The sequence below is a fragment of the Gobius niger genome, assembly GCF_951799975.1.
Source record: "Gobius niger genome assembly, chromosome: 17".
NCBI lineage: Eukaryota > Metazoa > Chordata > Actinopteri > Gobiiformes > Gobiidae > Gobius > Gobius niger.
In genome coordinates, this window is record NC_136868.1 from 26000570 (window position 1) to 26024114 (window position 23545).

Here is a 23545-nt window from a genome sequence, read left to right on the forward strand (position 1 = left end):
TACCCACAGCTTGTTAGCCTGCTCCGTGGCCCACATTCAAAAAGTTAAGCATCCATCATTATCCGTCTCCATCCGCACATTACTATCGGTGGGATCGCCAGCGCAGGGGAAAATCTCATTATCAAAGTGGATTACGGAGTTGGCCGCAAACCGTTCGTATTAATAACGCCGTTCTGGTGAGGTTTCATTTAAATTACAGGCTACAGTCCAATTTTGATTTGAGTCACCTGTTGACAAAATCTCTTGATAAACGGTGGGGAGGGGTTGGCTGCTCCGCTGCGCCCAGAATAAAATAAATATGCGGAAGGTGCCAAAGTAAGACTGATGGGGGGGCTTGATGTGCCAAAACACGATCAAGTTAGTTTAGAACGATGATGCAACTTTTATGTTGTATATCAATATATAGAAAACGCCAGTTAGTTGTTATAGGGCAAAACAATGGAAATAGAAAGTCATATTTCAAATTTCTATTTATTTTGAAATTGCTTGGAATTAGTATGCTGGAGGCCCCAATACACACTAATAGAATCCCGAAGAAGAAGCTAACAGGCTAACTGGCAAACAGTATTTACAGTATAAACAGTATTTACAGCCAAGTTTGAGTGAAAAAAATGATCTCCGTTGTGTAGTTGGATGTACAATATCCCTCTCTCTCTTTGTCTTTTCTGTCAGCGTAGTACTTACTGTCACAAACAATTAATGAGGAAAAAATGCAACATGCTATGACACCTGCAGTGGCGCTTATGGCCTCTAGGGGCATGAGTTGCTTAGTTCTGCTTTAAATGACAAGAGAGGGAGCTGCGTAAGTTTAAACTGTTTGTAGTGGTCAAAACCCGTTTCTAACATGTTTAACAGGGATAGCTTAAAGGGACTATACATAGTTTAAACATGTTTAAATTAAGTATTTTCCTCCCCCTACATGTTCCAGCCATGTCCTAATGTGTAGAATGAGCCCAGACCTGTTCACCACAACTGCCTCTAAAATCCTGCACTGTCACTCAGAAAGTTGTAACTTCGGGTCCGAAATGCTGTCATGCAAAAGCTTAATATAGAAGTTGCAGCTACACATATGACCTGAGGTGGCAGTAATGAGTATAAAATGGCCAACTTGCATCTAGCCCCTTTAAGAACCACCTTTTATAACTTTCAGGGAAAAAGTGGAGCCATCACTCCCAGCCAGCACTGTGATGTTATACAACACCAACGACAACAGCTAATTTAGCTAAAGACGTCAGCATAACTTCCGCGGTTTCTTTTTTTTCTTTTTCTTTAGCAAATCGCTGCGAGGTTGATGTAAGACATAATGTGCTTCAACTGTCAAAATCGGTATTTAGATTTTGTTTAAAAAAGAAAGAAAGAAAGAAAGAAAAAAAGAGAAAGAAAGAAAGAGAAAGAAAGAAAGAGAAAGAAAGAAAGAAAGAAAGAAAGAGAGAAAGAGAGAAAAAAGAAAAAAGAAAGAAAGAAAGAAAGAAAGAAAGAAAGAAAGAAAGAAAGAAAGAAAGAAAGAAAAAGTTAGATTTAGTGATGGCTTAGTGAGAATGTGCAAAACATGTACGACTGGAAAACAAAAGCCTTATTTGGGGCGAGAAGAAGCTTCTGGGGTTAGTATAGAAAACTGTGCTCAACTTAGCCCATCCATTTGACAATAGTTAAAATCTCTACTATGATGGATGATTCCTGGACGACTGAGAGCCTACATAAATAAAACAAGCAGTAAAAACTGTTGCCCCAACATGAAAAAACCCTTCACATTTAAATGGCCTATTTTCATACCAACTCAAAATGTATGAACCCCCCCCCCAAAAAAAAGTTTAATTTCGGTAAGTCCCATCTTTTTAATATGGGCTATCCCTTACCTCTTGAATATAAAACACATTTGAATACACCATTCATCTCTGAACCCCATCCTTTGCCAGTCATCCCCTTCCAAGGCTCTTCAGACCCACAGATGCACCCATTGCCCGTCCAGCCAGAATATCCCTCCCTCTCGCTCACACACACACACACACAAACGGAGCGGCGTGCCAGCCCGTTTGAAACGCCACCACCGCCATGTTTCAATCAAACCGGCGAAGCGTCGGGCCAAGCCTTGTTGGTTCAGAGGTATGTGTACTCACTCAGCAGCACTGCGGAACCGCGGATCTGCCGGCACAAAGCCCACGGGTTTATCCTGGGAATCCCGGCCCCTCAATGGTCCCCTTTGTGTCTGCGGCCCCCAATGCCCCGTACAGGAGACACAGCCAGGCATCAAGGCAGGCAGGCAGGCAGGCAGGCAGGCGGAGGGGGAGAGGAGCTCAGCCTGCCTGGTGCTTTGTGCGTTACAGTATGTGTGGAATAGACTGGATGGAGCTGAAAATGCCACGCTGCATTATGGGAGCTGTGTTTTGGGGATCAGAGATGTCTGCCTCGTACTTTAGCCTAGATTTACTGTTGGAAAATCTGAGTGGATCCTACACTACACACTTTTTTTTTCTCCACTTCTCTTTCTCTTAAGTGGGGCCATTTTAACGTGTTTATTATTGGTTTACTTCCAACCTATAGTGATCAGCCTTTTCTCCCCCGTGTGTTCTCTTAAGTGACAGCAGTGGGGTCCATGTCTGCTTTTTCTAATTGCTTCCCTGGACAGCAGCTTGTCACTTGTTTTGTTTAGTGTCTCCTGTCTCGTCTCACCCTCCCCGCTCTCTTCCTTTCGCCCTCTCTCGCTCGATCGTTCTCTCTCATCATCCGTCCATCTGTCTGCCTGTGAAATCGGCACCGGCTGCGCAAATGCGGTGCGGCTGTTAGCTGTGATCCCGCAAACACAGCACTCTCGTCGCCCCATTACTGAAGATCTCTCCTCGCGTTTTATTTATTCATATACCGCGCAGTGTCCATACGTTTCTATTGTGGTGCACATCACGCCACACCGAGGAGGAGAAACTTCCCATCCTGAACTTCGTGAGATGAGATTTTGTCTCTCTGCATAGCGGCCGCAATTTCTGTAATGCATTCCTTTTTTTTTTTTTATGATGAACTGCCAAAAATTCAAAATGCCTTGAAAAAGGACAAAGTATCTTACTAAATATCTTATTTGGGACGCTAAGAATTCAGCTCACAAATTGGTCTGCGGGGTTGAAAGAGACTCAGAAGGAGGAACGTGCTAGAAAGTTGCTGAAAGGCTGAAAATGGGAATGATAACACTTTTCTTTGATGGGCCCTCTGGTTATTACTGTAGAGGCGATTGGCAACAATTTGGGCAATTCAAGCAGCGCGACACAGTGGCGTAGTGATTAGCACTATTGCCTTAGCGAGGGTGCAGGGCCAGGTGAGGCCTTTTTATGTAGTTGTGTATGTTCTACAGTGTCTGCTGGACACTCTGGTTTGATCTACCACTAGAAACAAGTACAATAGGGTCCCCTCTGGAGCCAGGACTCTCTCTTCTTCACCCCGTTTTATTCTTAACGGTCGAGATGCTTTTGCGATCTGTGTGCTAAGACAGAACCATCCCTCCAGTTTGGAAACCTTTCACTGGGTCTCATCCAAGCACCGATCCGATACTGGTTATCGGATATCGGGACTGATACTGAAATAAATACGGTTTTGATGCCTAATATCTGATCCTGACTCAATGCCTGTTTGGACTATCACCGTTTTAAAAATACAACTTTCACCAACTTAATCGACATCAACATGGACATGCTGTACCTCACTCTGAAGCTCTGAACTTGGAGAATCACTGTGGTAGTTTTGCATCGCACATACACGTTTTGATTGATATTAATGATGACGGATAACTGATATGTAGCATCTCATTTGCAGGATAAGACAAGACTTTATTGATCTCACAAATTGATGAATTCACTTGACACTTTTTATACATACAACATGCTACTTTTAAGGAAGTCTTTTGGTATTTGTTGGTATCGGATGTCGGTTTATACTCAAACCTCCAGTATCGGTATTGATATCGGAAGCAATAAGTAGTCGCATAGTTTTATTACCCCCTTTGTCACTACCTTCAGTAGAAATCACAAGAATATTTCATTCATCACTTAGCGCTCCTCCATTCATTACGGCAACTGCTCTGCGTGTGTCCAATGAAGTTAATGGATCTCCAGGCACTTCGAGAAATAAACACTGACATCGACATTTAACGATCGCGACGGGTTTACAATTAATTTCCCAATCCTCCGAGCGCGATCATGAACGTTCCCTGTTCACTGCATTTCACCAGCTCCTCCTTTATCCCATGTCATCCATGTGGCCTTTGCGATGGCGATGTTGTTGGTGTTTTGTTTGGCATATAGCATGATACCATTATGTTTCTAATTTTATTTTGATTTATTGTAAGCTAGTAGAGTTTATGTTGTTTCCATGCGATTCCAATATGTTGACATTATTATGATTTTCAGGTTGAAAAATACCTGCTCATATTGGCTGCTGTGTCTTTTGACTACGTCACCTTGAGTCATTTAAGTTCATCGTGTTCTAAAATGAGCATTGGAAACATCTTCCAAATTATATAATGCCGCTGTTGTTTGATGCTACGAATCTTTGCAAAAAGAGGAGATTTCTTAGCGTTCCTTTGGGTCGGGAACAGTTAAATGTAGAGGGTGCCTCCTGTGCAAATGCATATTTTATCCCGTCTGCTTTCCCTGTTACAAAACAATTTCCTCGTAGGATCACAGCTGTGTAACAAAAACATATCAAATATATAACAGCTGAGGCTTGTTCCTGTAAATGGAATATTGGCAGCACATTTAACAGCTATTTAACGAGCTTGTGTTATACAAAATCAACTTTTATTTAGATAATCTAAGCTAGAATCTTATCAAAATTGTTGTTGGAATCCTGCCGTCTGTCTCCCTCGGCCACACTCAAAACGCCAGCCCACACCCTGATACACGTCATACTGGGCATATTTTTCAGTAGATCATTAACCAAATTTTATTTTTGCTCTGCTGCTTTAATCACCAAAGTAAAAGTGCACATTCTGCTGCCATTATGTATAACAAGCAACTGTTTTGTATAACTGAGGATATTTTCCGAGACTCTTACGTTATTTTGAGTCATACAACTTCTAAGGCTAAGCTGTCAAACATAACTGTAAAAGCCTGAATGATGCATAACACAGACTAAATGGAACACTAGGTCGACTAAACAGTAAATTCAAATGCAAAAAAAGCGGAACCGTTTTACTATCTGTTTCAAAAGAAGTGTAAACTCAAATATTTATACTTAAAGAACCCATCTGTGAGCTAGACGAGGCCCTCCCCGTTCACGTATTACCGCTCCGGTTTCTCTTTCCAGGAAGTTGTTGGTTGTGAGTTTATCAATATCCCACACCAGTGCACATCCGAACCACGCGGCAGCCGTCTATACCCTGGCCCTGCTCTTTCGCCGGAGAGCCTCCACCTCAACAATACGTCCGTGATACAAGTGGACATTATAACACCGTCACACAGACACACTGGCAACAAGCGCACTCGTGTCCGGAGGAGTGTGATATTAACGCTTTGAACCGAAACCACGAGATAAGCAGTGGGTTAGAACGGGGCAGCCACAGACGCAGCTGTTTGGTGTCCGCAGATAAAGAGGAAGAAAGAGGAAGCGGGTATTATTAGACGGGCCGCTCTGTTGTCGTTGAAGCCTTTGAGGCGTATTCTCAGCATGTATCGCACGGTTTTCGTTTGGCACGTAGAACCGCACTATATGAGTTTACCAGATTATTGACAACATATTGATGGTGATACAGTAGATGGAACTGTCTCTAATTTAACTTTTACCCGGTCACATGTCACATCACACTATCGCATCCCCCCCTTTGAACACTCGCCTCTCATTCTTCTCCTGGTTTCCCGGAGCAAAGACGTAATCCACGGCATTACATTTTGTGGATATGTTAAATGACGCATCCCATTTAGCGATCGCGCCTCTGAAGGAGCGGGGCACGGCAGCTGAGAGAACAATGCGCGTGTGGGAGTGGGGGAGTGGGCGGCGCGGCGAACACATGCCCAACCATAGATCCACTCTCCCCCTGCCTCTCATCTCCATCAGCGAGTCCCGCTCGCCTTCAAACGCCCACGGACGCATTATCCACGATTTACATTGACATCACTTCATAAACAAATAATGCGTTTGCTTGGTGCGGTGGAGTCTGTGGCAGCCATTGACCGTTTTTCGTCATTGAAATGATCAAAAGTTTGCTCCGGGGTCTTTGCAAGCAGATGACGTTACATAAGTCACAAAGTTCCTGCTTTATCATTCAAGAGATGGAGGATTGTTTATGTGATTTGTAAGTTTCTGCAGTTTCTATCCCCCCCTTAGCTGACAGCTTTAAGAACTCAGCCCGTTTTTATAGTGCAAAGGTCAGAGGATGTTTAGTTTTCTGCCTTTTTGGGCTTTTAACCATGTCATGCCGTCAAAAACATGCCTAGATTTGGCTTCAGTCTGTAAAGTCTGTCCATGAAGCAGCACATTTAAGTGTCTGGAATTAAGAAGCTTTCCATTACCTGACCCATTTTCAACAAATAAATGACTTTAAGATTAAGGTTGAAGATACTCAGTCTTACCCTTAAGTGTTTCCTATAGACGTATAGTTGGGCATTAATTTCGTGACTGGCCCATCGCCTCTTTCCTAATCCATTTTGAGTGTTTTCCTGTTTATTGTGGCTCATTTGCCTGGGAGCCATGCAATTTCACAAATGCAAGATAATGAAATAATGATAGCAGTTGCACCTCTTTCTCTTTGTAATTGTCTCGCTTTCATCCGATTGTATCGCAGAATATCCAGGTGCTGAGGCAACAACAAATCTAGTCCGGTTTGAATGAAGTTTTACCGCAAACAATGGGATTAAATGTCTTACTTATAAAGCTTATAGGTGAGAGTAAAAACCGACATGCTAGTTATTTACTGTCATGAGCGCTACTTTATCTTATCTTACCTGCTGTTGTTACATTTGGAATATTGTTGATATGAAGCAATACCTAGTAATACAAGCGAATTCACAGTAGATCAAGTGTGTCCAAACTATGGCATATACAGCATTTTCAAGTAGGGCTGAATGATATTGAAATAACTTGCAATACGTAATATTTTACAAAACCATTTCAACACGTTTTGTTCCATTCTAGCTGAACACACGTTTTTTTTTAGCAAATTGTGTCAAAACAAGACTTAAAGCAATACTAAGTAACTTGTTTACCTTAACAGATCCTTTTCGTAGTGCCTCTGGGGGTAATACGAGTGATAATGGGATGATTGGAGGGTCTTTCATCTCCCGCTGGTGTCTCTGGCCAGAAAACCACAATTGCAACTTTGCTGCCACCGGACCGGAGCCACCAATACACACTACTCACAGAATCGTGAAAAAGAAGCTAAGAGGCTAACGGGCAAAGCTAACTGCGGGCTAGCACCACTTAAACAGCATTTACAGCCAAGTTTCAGTGAAAATAATTATTTCCATTCCATTTCCCTTCGCCTTTTCCGTCAGCGTAGTATTTACTCTCATGGACAATTCATCACAAAATAGAAAAATGCTACACCTGCAGTTGCGCTTATGGCGTCTAGGGGCAAGAGTTACTTAGTACTGCTTTGAAACACACTACATGAACTGAAACTGAACTTTTACACATGCACAAGTTCAATGCATTGTTAGGTTTTTGTGAGGATGTCAGACTTTAGTGATGTTGGGATATATACTGTGGCATCTTGTGATATGGATATTGCATCACCTAATTTCGCGATACGATATGTTTTGCGATATATAGTGCCGCCCTATATTCAAGTATTTATTGTATTGTAACCCCAGCAACGACTATTCTGCCGTGAGACTGCGCAGACGTGAAGGCTCAGGCTGAATATGCGCTGCCACAGTCAAACATCTGCTAAATCCACTTCCATTTTAATCATTCAATTTGGCCCTTTTCCCAGTATGTGTTGCACTACATGGCCCTTGGTGAAAACCGTTCGGTCATCCCCTGGTATAGAGAGTCCAGGGTATAAAAACAACCAAGGAACATAGTTGGTCTATGTAAGAGATGAAGAAATTTATGTGGACGGTAACAATATCAAAACAGACTTGGTGCGCGATCCTTGGAGTCTAATTCAGAGAGGAGTAAGTGCTGGGTGAGGGAAGCAGAGATTCGATTTGTTACGTTTGGATAATAAACCTGTTGTGTCCTTGGCCTTTCTTTCAACACCACACAAACAAGGAAGGAATAGATTTTGAGATTTATTAGGACAAGGCTCTTTCCACCAGCCGCCAGCATAAACTGAACAACGTTTGGGAAAGACAGGGTAGACGCCTGACATGTACATCTTCAAGCTAAAATAACATATTGTGTTTTCTCCGCATCAGCGTTTTATCTTTGGAAAATTGTCAAACAGCCAAAGGCGCGATGAAGCTGTCAGACATAGTGCACTTTTTGCGGACAGCCTTTCAGATCAAAGCGTCCGAATTTCACGATGAGATCCCTTTCTGGATGTTGTAGTAGATTGTTTCTGTTGCTAGCTAAAGAAAATGAAGTGTTTTGTTTTCCACTATATGCATTTATTCCACAATTAAACTTCCTACCAATAGCAGAAAAAAAACCTTTCAAATATTGTCAAGCTTTATCCGAAAAGCACTCCAATAGAAGCCACACATGTACTGTATTTCTAACCTTTCGCTATTGCCCTATCCGGAACAGTTCACCTCCTCATCACCGACTTCCCCCGACAGAACGAGCGCTTCAGGGCAAAAACGAAACGCTCGCCCCCTGAGCACCATAAGGGCCACCATCCTGGGACAGTCGGGAACTCCCTCGCTTTTAATTAGCTCCTTCATCGGGGAACATTGCAGCCCGCTTGCACCCATACGGGGAATTTCAACACGCCTCTTTAGTTTTTTTTTTTATATCCGCACTTCCCTTTCTCCCAGGGACACAATCGGCACGAGCTAAGCCATAATTAATACACCTATGCCTAATTGCCTATTGTAATTTCTGCCCGCTTTTCTACAGCTCTGACAGAGTTCAAATACTTTATTGTCCATTGAATTGGACTAAATTCTATTCTTTCGAGTACCGCCGTCAGCGCTAGGTGTGGAAGGGAGTTTAAAACAAAAAGGTGTAGGTGCAAAGCCCTAACATTTACCCTGCTTTTAATGATTAAGGCGGCGTACTTAGCAGGTTAAGACCAGATAAGACTTTGGGCTTAGTTTGAGAGATCTATTACGGCGTGTGGGGGAAAGAGTGTTCGATGGTGTTTGTGATAAAAGGACCGAATCTAATTCGCATAAGCTCGGCAGCCTCAGAAAATGTAAACACGGTCATAAAACAAGCATGTTTTTGTTCTACTTCATTAGCTCTCCAATGTGCAGTGTGTATCATGCTCAGATGAAAAAGAATGTCGGTAGATGACCACTTTTTAGTGTTATTTGCTCATTTATTCATTTATGTTCTGCAGTGTGTATAGCGATCTGACGACCTAACTGGCAGTCAAATGTTACATTGTCTTTGCTCTGATATATTTTAAAGCAGCACTGCGGGACATTCCGTGTTATGGGTTTCAACGTCATAGAGCTCAGAACACAAGCAAACGTGCCGGCGTTTAAAGTGCACCTGTAATGATCAGCTAGATACCGATAATGCTGCTACTACTACTAATTACTGTTGGTTATATAAGTAGGTGTTTGGAAGAGAATGGAACGCGTTTTAACATAATCTTTGCCCAACTGTGTAAACAAAGCAAAGCAGCAACGTCTTCATGAGCAGTTTGCAGATCAAGGACGACCCAGGCCATGGGAACGCCTCCAGCTCTAAGCCAGGGGTGTCAAACATATGGCCCGCGGACCTGATCCGGCCCACGAGATGATTTAATCCGGCCCTGTAGAGTGTAAATTTCAGAGTATGTAAAAAAAAAAAAAAAATAAGTAAAAGCCCATTTCTGTGCGGAGTTATGAATTTATGAAGAATAACCTGAATGCTCATTCTAACCACTAAGGGGCATTAAAAAAAAGGAAGGGGAAAAATGTTCTCTATGCGGCCCGCTACTCGCCGTGGGAGCTGAATTTTCGGCCCGCGACCCAAAATGAGTTCGACACCCCTGCTCTTGGCCCAGGTGAAGAAGTGATATCAGTTTGAAACTTTAGCTGTAGATTACCGACATTAAAGGTGCATTACGTAACTTTTTATGTGAAAATATATATATGTATATATTTGTGTGTTTGGTCACCTTTCAGTGACCCAGCGTCTATGTTGTCATGGCACCTTTACTTTCCATCCCAGTGGTCTCTGTGATGCTCCAGGATCAATTGTTTTTAGAGTTTCTGGTGGGCTTTGACTGCTGACAGAAAACCAACCAAACAATTCATGAAAAATGGGAAACTTTTCTGATATTTTTAGGAACAAAATATAAATAGAAAAAGAGGAGACTGAGGATATCTTGTTTAGTTTTTGAATAAGCTAGTCAAAGGTGAAACAATGAGTAAAAAAAAATCACATTTTCTCCTAGTGTTTTGTGGTTCATAGCGCAATAAATCAGGCTAGGAATGAGATATTAAAAAATATCTGTAGGAGCTGCTGAAGTGGAGAAAGTTTTGTAACATCATGTGCATGTACATCTGCCATCTAGTTTGTTTTGTCGCTGCTGTCTCCCAGAAAGGAAATGACCATATTTGGATTACAGCGTTTTGTGGATACCAAACATGTCAATATTTGTGAAGGAACTTCCGTAGCGATGCTCAACAAAACGACCCAACATAAGCATCCGTAAAGCGTAAGTTTGGTCCATTTTTACTCTGAGATGAAAACTAATGATGTTAAAGCAGTACTAAGTAACGTGTTTAGCTTAATAAATCCTTTCCGTAGTCCCTGTGGGGGTAACACAAGTGTTTATGGGATGATTGGAGGGTCTTTCATCTCCCCCGGGTGTCTCTGGCCAGAAAACTTGACTGCCACCGGTCCGGAGAAAGCAATACACACTAATGAAATCACGAAGAAGAAGCTAACATGCTAACGGGCAAAGTTAACTGCGGGCTAACGTCACTTTAAACAGTATTTACAGCCAAGTTTGAGTGAAAAAAAATATTTCCATTGTATAATTGGATGCACAGTAACCCTCTCTCCCTTCGCCTTTCCTGTCGGCGTCGTATTTACTCTCCAAGACAATTAATAAGTTAAAAAATCGTAACTTGCTACGACACCTGCAGTTGTGCTTATGGCCTCTAGGGGGAAGAGTTACTTAGTACTGCTTTAAAGGAGAAAATTAACCAAAAATCTCAACATTGACCTCCGTGTGAAAAAGTTTTCAAATCAAAACAAATCTATTTTACAAGTATGAACTCTAGTAACATACTGCACCTCTGCCGTATCCTGGAGTGAGACCAATAATTAATAAAATGCTCCAAACAACCCATTCCGAACCCAGGCCTTGACAGAATGTCCAACTCCAGTTCTGTGATCTGAGCAGCTAGCAGCCCCAAAATCTACGCCAGCAAAACACAACCCCTGCACATTTCCTCAGGGCAGAGAAATCATAGTTGGATAAACGTCTCGAAATGCCAAAAAGACGGCTCCGTCCAATAAATAGGTGGGAGGCATACGAACACAATACACGGATCGATGGGGATACACAACAGTGGCGGGATGAAAACAATCGCACAAAGGCCGACAGATATAGAGACAGATAGAGGAATGTGCATGGGCATAGATTTCCACTGCTGACCTCAGATCTGCCTACAGACAAACCAAGAACACCTGTGGAGCAGATGCTAGCAACACAATCATTAAAAGCCCTATATTTTCCTCGTGGACACGGCGTATGGGATCAACACCACCGTATCTTTGCCATTTTCAAAAGTTGACCCACGTCGTCGCAGCCGCGGTTGAAGTTCCGGCCGGTCCAGACGCCCCCCCAGCGTAAAGCTTTGAAGTGGGATAAAAGCGTTTGCGAGCAGGTCAGCCAGCGTGGACAGTCCTGCGCCGCAGATGGGTTTGTGTGCCACCCTCTGATCCGCGTTCTGTTCGCCAAATGTTTTACAGCGGAGACGATTTCAGACGGCCAAGTTCATAGTTTTATAGGCTGCAGGAGTTTGAGAGGGAGAGAAAGTGAAAACACGGTCATGAATCTTTTAGCAGTAAAGTGCCCAGGCATTGTTGTTTTTCAGATTCAATGCTACTGTTGAGGGGTGAGCGATATGATGATTAAAAAAATCTGGAAGTTGCATGGCTACCTTCCTAGATAACCAAGGATAATGCACTCTGCAGCCTTCTTTTCATGTTGTTGCAATAAGAGATAAGATCAGACTTTATCAATCTCACAATGGAAAATTTCACTTTTACATCAGTGGTTAAGAAAAAATGTACAATCAAAGAACAGTATATTGTGCACACATGTAGTAGTAAAGAGCAGTATCTTCCATGCAGTGAATCAAAAGCTCAAAATACAGTGCAAAGGGTGGTAGTGCAAAGTTTACAAAGTGTCATAATGGAGATGATTGAAAATACTAACCAGTTACAAGTACTTTTACAGACATTAAAGGTGCACTATGCAACTTAATATGTGAAAAAAAAAGTTCATATTAGTCCGTATTTGACCTTTGGCTGTATGGGTGGTTAGCTTAGCGCCTTTACTTTCCATCCCGGTGACTCCAATGATGCTTCAGGATCAATTTTATTTCAGGTTTTGTAGGATTTCTGGGTAGGTTTTCGGAATGTAATGTGTAAGTAACCATGGATACGGTTCAATCAGCAGTGCTAACCTAAAAAAAAACAATTGATCTTGGAGCGAACCATCCGCTGGGTCACTGAAAGGCCAAATACGCACTTGTATCAACTTTATTTTTTTACATAATAAGCTACATTGTACACCTTTAATCTACCATGCCGTCATCTATTACAGGCAACATAAAGCGACGTGCACATGAGTCAAACTGAAAATCGTAATCTTTTAGGCTTTAAGATCCCCACCCTTAACTCAAGTGCAAGTTTCAGGTCTTTTGAAGAGCTTACATCTAATGTCTATTCATCTTATATCTATATCTATAGCTTCCAACAGTCCTACTATTTTATACTTGAACTTCTTGACAGTGGTTGCAGAGACTCCCAGAGAATAGTCGTGGGATACTACGAACATTTGTCACTTGATTTGATTGATATTTACTGCCTTCTGTGTACTCTGGAATGAAGCCTGACTCCAAATATTAATAAAGCGTGCTGCGGGCCAAGGATGCTGGGGGAGGTAACCAATTAAAACAAACCAAACGTCGATTTTTTGGTACTTCCTGGCAGCCGATGTTGCTTCGGAGTTCTTGCCTGAGTTTTCCGTCTCGTCTGAGTAATCAAGCTTTGGATGTGAAAGAGACACGTTTTTTTTTTTTTTTTTTTTGCACCAGAATCACTTGCCGTTCTGGGCTCCTGGCTGCGATGCTCCCTCTGATGAGCCGCGCAGACACCAGCTGCCAATGCTTTAGATTTCAATCATTTAACAATCACCCCGTAATGCAAGCTCCGGGAAACGCAACTTTTTTTTTTTTTTTTTTTCACATCCATTTCCCGTGAGCAGACTTTCTCTTTGACATTTAGCATTATGTGATGTGCACATGGACTATTAGCGCTCAGTGCAGCCTGGAGCGCTCACGTTGTCAGCAGATGCAGCAGGTCTCCACGGCCGCACACACCTGAGGAGGCTGCAGCTTATGAAGTCATGCACTTGGACCTGCTGTTGTTACCGACTAGGAAAGCTTTTATCATTACGCCTGGTGAAGGAACACTGTGAAGTCAAATTGAACTGCACTGGGATGTTCATTTACTGAAGTCACTCAGTAGTTATAATTAATTTTTGATGGTAATCCAGAGACAATCAATTTGCTGCTGTGTTGTTGGACTCACAATCCAAATTAAAATGCAATTTGACTGTTCCCTTTCAGCTACTTGCAAAGGCTGCAATTGATTAGGTAATATAAAGTCTCTCATCATGTTTAAATGTGCTAACTTGCTTGTTTTCTGAGTTTTCCAAAACCCGAGCAAACAGTCAGAAAGAGCTTCCTTCAAAAATAGATAAGCGGGAGAGTATGATGTGGCATTGAAGATTCTCATCTGCTATAATCCTATTACAAAAGCCTTTAAGTTAATTGAACATCGTTTCACAATTATGCAGGCAAACATTCGTTTTCAGTCTGGCTTCACGCTTTACCTCGGATTACCCTGAAGGAGCCTCTCGGCCTCAGCTCGGAAACAAGCGGAGCAGCTCCAAGCGATGCCGAACATCTGCCGTGTCACGGGTTCACCTCTGTTTCACATTCACTGACATCACGCAGATCACTTCTCATAAACACCCGCGAATCAAACAGAATTTATTTATTCAATAGAATTTATCCGTTCGGGGCCTGCTCTGTGGAAACTCTGCGCAGCCGATGGGAACTTTGATTCACTCCTCCTTCCACATAAATTTAGCACAGTGTAAATCAATGGCCAGTCTCAGGCTTGGCTCCCACCACTTAGCTAATTCGCAGGAAGCAGCGCTCGCCTCTGCAGTTTTTGCATAGCTTTTACTTTGCAACCACTTTGCGAGCAATATATTAAACTGCGCAAGGAAATCATTGTCAGTAATTAGAGTGGCCGGAGCTCCCACTTTCCAAAGAGTTACTGTATTCTGTACGTCGACCACAATGACGCCTGAACTTGCCCCCGATTGAACCAACAGGTCATAGAAGGTCATTGGAACGTAAACCTCATTTAGACACCAGAGGTTCAGAAAATGAAGACACACTGGAGGAGATGGAGAGGCTGAGGCGGTGGATGGTTCTGCTGCTGCTGTAGACAGGATTAAGAGGATTGAGAGGTGTGACCTAACACGACAGGAAGACAAGTTTACCACTAATTAAAGCAGTATTAAGTAACTCTTGCTCCTAGAGGCCATAAGTGCAACTGCAGGTGTCGTGGCAAGTTGTGATTTTTTTTACTTAGTAATTGTCCGTAAGAGTAAATACGCTGACAGAAAAGACAAAGGGACAGAGGGATGTTGGCTGTAAATGCTGTTTAAAGCCTGTTTAGCCCGCTAGCTTCTTCTTCCTGATTCTATTACAGTGTATTAGTTTCTCCAGTCCGGTGGCAGTTAAGTTGCAATTGTGGTTTTCTGGCCAGAGACACCAGGGGGAGATGAAAGACCCCCCAATCATCCCATTTACACTGTATTACCCCCCAGAGGGACTACAAAAAAGGATTTATTGAGGTAAACATTTATTTTGTATTGCTTTAAACATGTTCTTAAATATAACGTTACGTCACGAGACCTGCGTTATGCTTTCCGTGTGATCGACCGAAATCTTCTTCACTGTCTTTGGTGTTTTTGAACGCTGTCTTTTACTAGTTTCGGAAGTAGATGTTGATGCTTAAAGAGACTAGATGCAAGTCGGTCATTTTAGACTCACAACTGCCACCTCAGGTCTTACGCATAACTGCAATCTCTATATGAAGCATTTCGGACCTGAAGTAAATACTTTTTGAGCGACAGCGCAGGACTTTAGAGGCAGTTGTGGTGAACAGGTCATTCTGCACATTAGGACATGGCTGGAACATGCAGGGGGAGGAAAATACTACATTTAACATTTTAATATGTTATATATTCCCCTAATTTGTTTCTACGTGCCGTCTGTTGAAAGTGTTTTTGTCCCATTCCAAAGGTACATTGAAACGAAAGGCATATTTGTGTTGGCCTGTTCGAATTCTCCTATGATTGAAAATCTGAACCTAGTTGCTAATGAGTCTGTGTATTCCTTACGTTTTTGTGGAAAAAAACGACAAAGGTGACAGGAGGTGGCAACTACACTTCAACTTTCTTTTCTTTTTTTTTTTTTCACCTGAAACCGCACTAACTATTGTTCCATGTACCGCACCAAACATCTAAGCTCATAGTTGCTGAGATTTGTACCCATTTTCTTTGGTATGTGTATTATTATTTTTCAGTATAACGGTTTTGTTTTAAAAGACACCAACAAATATGTTTGAACTTCATGACAACCAATCACTTTGATCCACCTTCAACCATTCTAACTGGACTTTAAACCCATCTAACGTGCAGCTGTAATGCTTAATAACTATTTCCACTTGCAGCCGTGTCAGTAGCACCATATGATAGGCTAATAGTGAGTGCATGTGATCGATTGAATTAAAGCGAGGTGGAGGTCCAACACAAATAGATCATGTCAGCACTTACAGTAACCAGAGCGAGGGGTTTTATCACAACATCACATTAGGCCACATTACAGCGGTGCAGGAGACTCTTTGAGCTCACTAATGCTCTCCGCTTAGAGCCTCCGTTGACATAGCAGTGCAGGGCTTTTAGCAAACATTCAGTAAAGTGTGTGTTTACGGTTTGTAATGCCATCATTCAAAAATCGAATCACGTCTTTATTTGAATTTGTTACACAGTGTTATTTTTGGGGGAACTTTTTACAACGCACTCCTTTTCCTTCTAACATGTGATTCTTGTGCTTGAATTTGAACATAAGTTGTGTAAAAAAAAACATAGTTGCAACCCGACTGAGTTTTCTGCCGTGTTCCTACTGTAGTGTGTAGCTCTCCTCAGTGACATATAGTTTGTATATGTGTGTGTCACAGTGCACTCCCCGACGTGGTGCCTCCCTTTTGGCTTTTCTAGCTAATGTGTTGTCTTTCTCTCTGTGTATCTGTGTGTCTGTTCTTATGACTGTGATCTGTGTTGAGCATGCTCCCTCCCCCCTTTCACCCCCTTCACTTTGCCTGCCAATTATTCCTTTCTGTTGCTCATGTGCCACCACACACCACCCCCCCCTCCCCTGTCTCTCCCCCCTTTTTTCCTTTTCAATGTTTTGGATGTCTGTGCGGTTCTCCATTTGTCTTTACTTGTTTATGTCTGGTCCCTCGTCTCCATGAATGTCCCCTCCTCTAGCCTTTGTGACTTTGCTGAACGGGGACCAGGCTCAGGATGCCATCCGCTCCCTCCACCACAGCACTGTCCGGGGACGCCTGATAAACGTCACGCTGCAGCCGACCGACTCGCTGCTCTGCGTCACTAACCTGCCCCACACCTTCACCGCCCAGCAGTTCGAGGAGCTGGTGCGCGCCTACGGCAACATCGAGCGCTCCTTCCTGGTCTACAGCGAGCTCACGGGACACTCCAAGGGGTATGGATTTGTGGAGTACATGAAGAAGGACTCGGCCTCCCGGGCACGATCGGAGCTACTGGGGCGACCGCTGGTATGTAATAAGAAGAGGGAGGGACGATGGTGTCGGACACAAGTGCAAATGTGAGCGGTGTTGTAGAAACTTGCCCCATCAAGTGTGTTGCCAATCGGGTCAGCCACAATCAAAGTGTCATGGCTGGTTTCTTGTCACACCCACGCAGATTTAAGATTTGACACAATATAGATCCAAATACATGGCTAATATGTGATAGATGCCCATGTTAAAGGAACAGGTCACTGTTTTTCTATACCGAGATATGTTCTTACCTGAGCTTAGACGAGTTCTTTAGGACCTGTCTGATCTTCCCCCGTGCCTTCAATCACGTAAACACAAACTCTAACCAAGCTCTTCCACGTTTTCCCTATTTAAATATGGTTACGTGAAGTCTTCCACTACAAAGTATAATGAAACGTGGAAATTAAACGTGGAAGAGCTTGGTAGCTTCTATCTTGACCTGTTTTGGAGCTATAGTGGAGAGAGGGAGAGGCCAAATGCTAACGCCGTCTGCGCTGTGTTTACATGACTGAAGGCACGGGTGAAGACCAGACAGGTGTGTTTCAACTCGTCTAAGCTCAGGTAAGAACATATCTCAGTATGGAAAAGCGGAGGCCTGTACCACCTGTAAGTCACTTTAATTGGTGCCACTTTTTATTAACCTTTCACTACGTTGTCAAATTGGGCTAATTTTGGATGTAACAGATTTGAATTCCACTTAAACCCTCCTATTAGATGTGAATGGAAAACCATTTCTGTTGGTTCTAAAGTGAGATGAAGCCAGCATGACTCGCTGCGCCCTTAACATGTCCAAAAATAGTAATCCCAAACAATGTCAATAATTAAGTCCATGGAGACCAAAATGTGCAGTTAAAAACTCTTTAGTTAGTAAAAAACAGACATGACAAGACATACAGTGGATTACAAATAAGGGGTAGCAGAGGTAAAATTTGGCTCAAATTTGGCTGCGCTCCCCATGAATGCACCACAGTGTGTAACCAAGCAAAATATGACAAAACCAAATACCGAATACCAAAATTCTGAATATGAAAATGAATTACTTGACCAAATAATTTGAAAAGAAGTAAATTTGGCCAAAATGACCAATAACCAAAACCATAACGAAATTGGATTTGTGGCATAAACTCATCAGAACCAAATAAAAGAAATTCTGTAATAAATAAAATGAAATAAACTATTGACAAAACAAAAAAATGAATTTAGTCTTTTACATTTTCCTCTTTGTGAAGGAGTTGTTATTTATCATGTGAACATGCTTCTCTGAAACCGAGGATTTTTACAGGACTGATGCCAATCTAAAGTGTTATTATTATTCTCCCCAAAAATGTTATTTTATGTTTTTCTATTTCTAAAATTGAAAGTTCAGCAAGGGCAACTGTGGTTAAATATGGAGCTTACTACCAGAGTGGAAATTTAGGTGATTTGATTTTAAGAATTTCTTCCTCCTTGTCAAATCACATTATCACAAGTCCAGCTTTCTGCCAGTGTTTGTAAAGAGGTTAGTCCCCTAAACCTTTTGTCTGGCTCGAGTTGAATTCAAGTTCATCTAGTGTGAAGAACTCAATATCACCAGTTTGGCAACTCCTCAAAAGTTGAGAGCAGCTGAAATCTGTTATATCGTATTAACATGCCTCATAGTGGCACTATAAGCCCTCCTCGAAAGAAAATAATGGCATGAGATTCAGGTACTCGAAATTCACTGCATAATTCAGTCACCTTTATCAGGCGAAATGTTGGATTGATTTAATCTGTCCCTGTTCTATACCTCAAGGATGTGCGGTAAGGTGTGTGGCAGTCACTGGCACAGACTAACAGTAGGAATCGAGTAAAACACTCTTTGAATATTCAGTCGTTTTCCTGACCTTCGGAGTCTTGCTCAAAGACAAGATGATTGCTCACTTTTACCCCGGCTCTATTATCGAGTTCATTGAGTTAAATACAGTTTGTTCATCAGGGCGACCGCTCGCTGATGGTGCAGTGGATGGACGTGAACCAGCTGAGTCAGGAGGAGAACCTTCACTCTAAATGCCTGTGCGTGGACCGCCTGCCCCTGGACCTCTGTGACTCTGAAGAACTCACCCAGATCTTCTCCGAGACGTACAAACCTGTCTTCTGTCAGGTAAGCGCATTCATAGCTTATGCATTCAGTTCAGCGCACTGGTTTCACACGCAGCTTCTTTATTAGCCAGATACATTTGCTTTTCAAATAAAAGAAATCGTCCCCATTCCAATGTTGACAATGACAGTTAATCCATAATCCGGAAACACGAACGCCGCTCCCTCCTTGTCGTCACATGTAGGTTATGACGGCTTATTAATGTACAGAGCATTAAAAAGAACATGACAGGCAACTTGGAAGGCTTAATGGCAGCTCTGTCAATGCCGCAATTTATATTCAACTATGCAACTGGTTATAGCCCATTAAATATGTCAGCTCTGCGAGGCCATCTCTGAGATAAATCCTTTGTACTGTTATTAAGAGCCTGGCAATTAATTTCCAATGAATGGAAATTGACATGAAGCCAATACGTCCTAAATCTGTAGAGAATAGGGTTGCAAGATTAATCGCAATCTGATTGAAATTGCAATTTGAAATCACAATAAAATAGGCGTTTGGTGACACTTTCAAGCACAAATTGATGCCATCTTGCGTGTTTCTTGGTTTGAAAATCCTATACTGATCTAGAATGGCTTATTTAAAGAGTCCCTGTGGATTGGTTTCTGGTTGAACACGAGCTGTAAACAGATATATATCGTTTACACAGTAATATCAAACAAATTTGTTTGACTGTATTTTACTGGGCTAAGCAGTGCTACCGATTGCATTACAGCTATGAACCTGTGCTAGCTGTACGTCGCTCCTTACACGTTCAATGTTCACACTGCAGGTTGAAGCAGTAATTCAAAGAGAAAGAAAGCCGGTGTAATGTAGCCGATTAATAAAATAGCTCCTAGATGAGGCAGCGGTTCAGCGAGGACTGCAGGCTCTGCTCCTCGGTTCCTCTCACTCGCCTCGGCTTTGACTTCCAGCCTGTGTCCGAGTCTCATTTCTCTGCTACTGGATCCTTATTTTCAGACACATGTTTTAATCAGACGGATAGATGCTGCGAGTGCATTTGGATCGCTTCTTTTCCCTGTGACGCGGTGCGTGTTCGCGTGAGGAGCTTTTTCGTCGCTGCACAAACTTCAAGGTGTGTTGAAACGGAGGGAGAAGCTCAATAAATTAAATAATCAGAGCGTTCTTTTCCTTTGAGCCTCGTTTAGTTCTGTGTTTTATGAGATGTGTGGGCTCCGAGGCCTCACAGCGACAGGTGCCCGTCTGCTCCGCCCACTACAGCCGAGTGGAGGACAGAGGGGCACATGGCTCTGTTTAAAAAGGTGATACAATTGTTTAAAAACCTATTTCAGTCTTTTCTTATGTCCCCATCGCCTTTGGTTAAAGTAACAGGCCACCGTTTTTCCATACTGAGATATGTTCTTATCTGAGCATAGATGAGTTGATACGTACCTGTCTGGTCTTCTCCCAGGATATTCCTATAGCTCCAAACGGGGGTGAAGTTAGAAGCCACCATGCTCTTCCACGGGCACGCACACAGACCAGACAGAGCAGGGCTGGACTGGCCATCGGGAGATTCGGGAGTTTTCCCGGTGGGCCGACGTACTTTTGGGCCGGTTGGGCCAGTCTGACCGAGATAAGGCCCGTTATACCTTAACACCAGCCCACAATTAGCGGGAAAAGCCATTGGAGTATCTATCTTTACATAGATGCAATTATACAACTCCTCCAATAGAGGGATGTGACGCCTTTTATCCCCTCTGGTGGCGCTTTATTGAGTCATGGTTCCCAGATAATCTTGTACAATGAGCGATGGGCCTCTGGGACATAACACTCATGCCCCTCACATTGCGAATATAAGAGGAAATAGTTTATTGTAACTCCCTCCAGGACCCACAGAACCCTAGACCTCTATTTTTTATACATTTTAGACAAATGTTTGCAAAGAAGTGCATGCTGGGAGTTGTCAGGTTGTCAGCAGTTTGGAAATCTTCTAGTTTCCATTGAAAGGATTTACAATGTTTGGCCTTTTGGGGATTTCTATTCTCACTCCACACCTCTCTGACTCTGTGGTGAGTTTTACCATTTCATCTTCAATCTACAGTGGGATCATTTGGTTGGTTTTGAGAAGTTTATTTGTGTTGCAGTCATGAGTGAAACTTCATTAACGGAACGCACATGTTAAAATTGTTTAGAAGTTTTACAAAAGTTCCTTCAAGTTATAAGTGTTGAGTGCTATGAGGTGTTAGCTTGAATTCGGCAGAAACAAAATGCAACTATTGTCCTCGATTCGAAGCTTATACTGTTTTAGTTCAAGCCAAGGGCTTATTGTTTTGCTCATCACCTCGACTATTGCATTGAATATGACTGTTTTTTTTTAGAGGGCCGATCTTGACCCAAAAGTCCCGGGCCGATTTTTTCTGCCAGTCCAGCCCTGAGACAGAGTATAAACTTGTCTAAGCTCAAGTAAGAACATATCTCAGTATGTAAAACGGTGGCCTGTTCCTTTAAAACTAATAAATATCATTTTTTAATGTAAAAATATATTGTTAATACGGGGAACTGCAGAGTACAGTTAGCGATCGTCTGAATATCGATAAACACCCCTAGCTGTAAAGCGCTTCTGACCATCCACCCCTCGCTCCTCGGATGCAGCTGCTGTCTGACATCGGCGCTCGTGTCAGAAGGTGCAGCAGCGTGCTCAATAGAAGTGCCCAACATGCGTCAAGGGCTCAAAACACGCGTACGTTCGCGATAAGGGGAAATTTGCAAACTGATTCTTGCAAAAGGATAATGAGTGAATGAATGAATTGAGGTCAAATGTTTTGGCGGCGTGGCACATGAACAGCCGGCAAACCACCAGGTGAGAAGCCCTCATTCAAAATTCAGAGGTCTGCCATCCTTATTGGATAATCCCCCTCATCACCAGGCAACGGTTTCCATGGCGAGGTGTGGCCGCTGTGATCCTGACCACGCCCCGACCAGCTTCCTCGGGACGCCAGCTCCACTCCTCCCCCTTTATGCCCATTTACAAATCACTCTCCGGCAACGCTTGTGTGTGTGTGTCATCCTGTACGGCTCCGGTTTTAGCTCCACCCGTGCGCCCCGCTCCCACACAGAAATCAATACACCCACATCACTCAAGTCCCATGATGCTTTGTGGGAGTTTAGCTCATGTTGCTCGACTGTTGCAGCGCCAGCAGGCTTTGACCTATGGTTCAGCTCTTTTTTTTTTTTATGTGCGGTACAGTATGTCCTCGAGTGTGTGGGACTTAGCGGCAGGCGAAGACGGAAGAGCCTGTGAAACCCAGGAAGGCAGCTTCAATTTATTATGGAAGCAGTGTTGAAGGAAATATTAGCGGCTATAATGGGCAATATCACGTGTGGTTTGTTGTAATGCCTTGTTTTGGCAGAGGGCCAGTGTGATTCTCTTTTTAGAGCCGTCAGTCCACATAAAAAGAATAAGAAAAATACCAGTACCAGGACTGCTAATACTCAGAGCGAATAGATACAATTCATGGATTGAACAGCCTAAAATAAATCCATTTGCAGGTATTTAGTAATAATTTCAATCACAGCTTTATCACCATCTTTTACACTGTGTTGGTTATAAAATGCCCTGTTGATCTCAGAGGTGGGTAGAGTAAAAGTAAAAGTAAGAGTAACGTTCTCAAGTACAAGTAAAAAGTTGTGATCCAAACAATTAAAGCAGTACTAAGTAACTTATTTGCCTTAATAAATCCTTTTCGTAGTCCCTGTGGGGGTAATACAATTGTTTATGGGATGATTGGAGGGTTTTTCATCTCCCCCTGGTGTCTCTGACCAGAAAACTTGACTGCCACCGGTGCGGAGAAAGCAATACACACTAATGGAATCACGAAGAAGAAGCTAACATGCTAACGGGCAAAGCTAACTGCGGGCTAACGTCACTTTAAACAGTATTTACAGCCAAGTTTGAGTGAATTTTTTTTTTTTCCGTTGTATAATTGGATGCACAGTAACCCTCTCTCCCTTCACCTTTCCTGTCAGCGTAGTATTTACTCTCCAAGACAATTAATAAGTTAAAAAATCGTAACTTGCTACGACACCTGCAGTTGCGCTTATGGCCTCTAGGGGGAAGAGTTACTTAGTACTGCTTTAAGAATAAAAAAGTACTCGAGTACTGTGAGTAACTGATTTATTTAAAGTGGTGCCATAAAATGGGTGAAACAAAACATAAAATGATGTGGAAACCGTGGCATTAAAATGGAAAATTTCAAAAAAATGCTGTTAAGCGAATGCAGTGAG

At 42.6% G+C, this 23545-nt stretch overlaps 1 protein-coding gene across 2 annotated transcripts in view; it reads left to right on the plus strand.

Annotated features, from left to right (window-relative positions):
- The window catches only part of raver2 (ribonucleoprotein, PTB-binding 2), a 113660-nt gene that overhangs the window by 37590 nt on the left and 52525 nt on the right, over positions 1 to 23545 (plus strand). For both annotated transcript variants that reach the window (XM_079575590.1, XM_079575591.1), the window contains exons 3-4: positions 16892 to 17199; positions 19157 to 19321. In XM_079575590.1, the coding sequence (XP_079431716.1) occupies positions 16892 to 17199; positions 19157 to 19321 (473 nt within the window). The remainder of the gene's footprint in view (positions 1 to 16891; positions 17200 to 19156; positions 19322 to 23545) is intronic.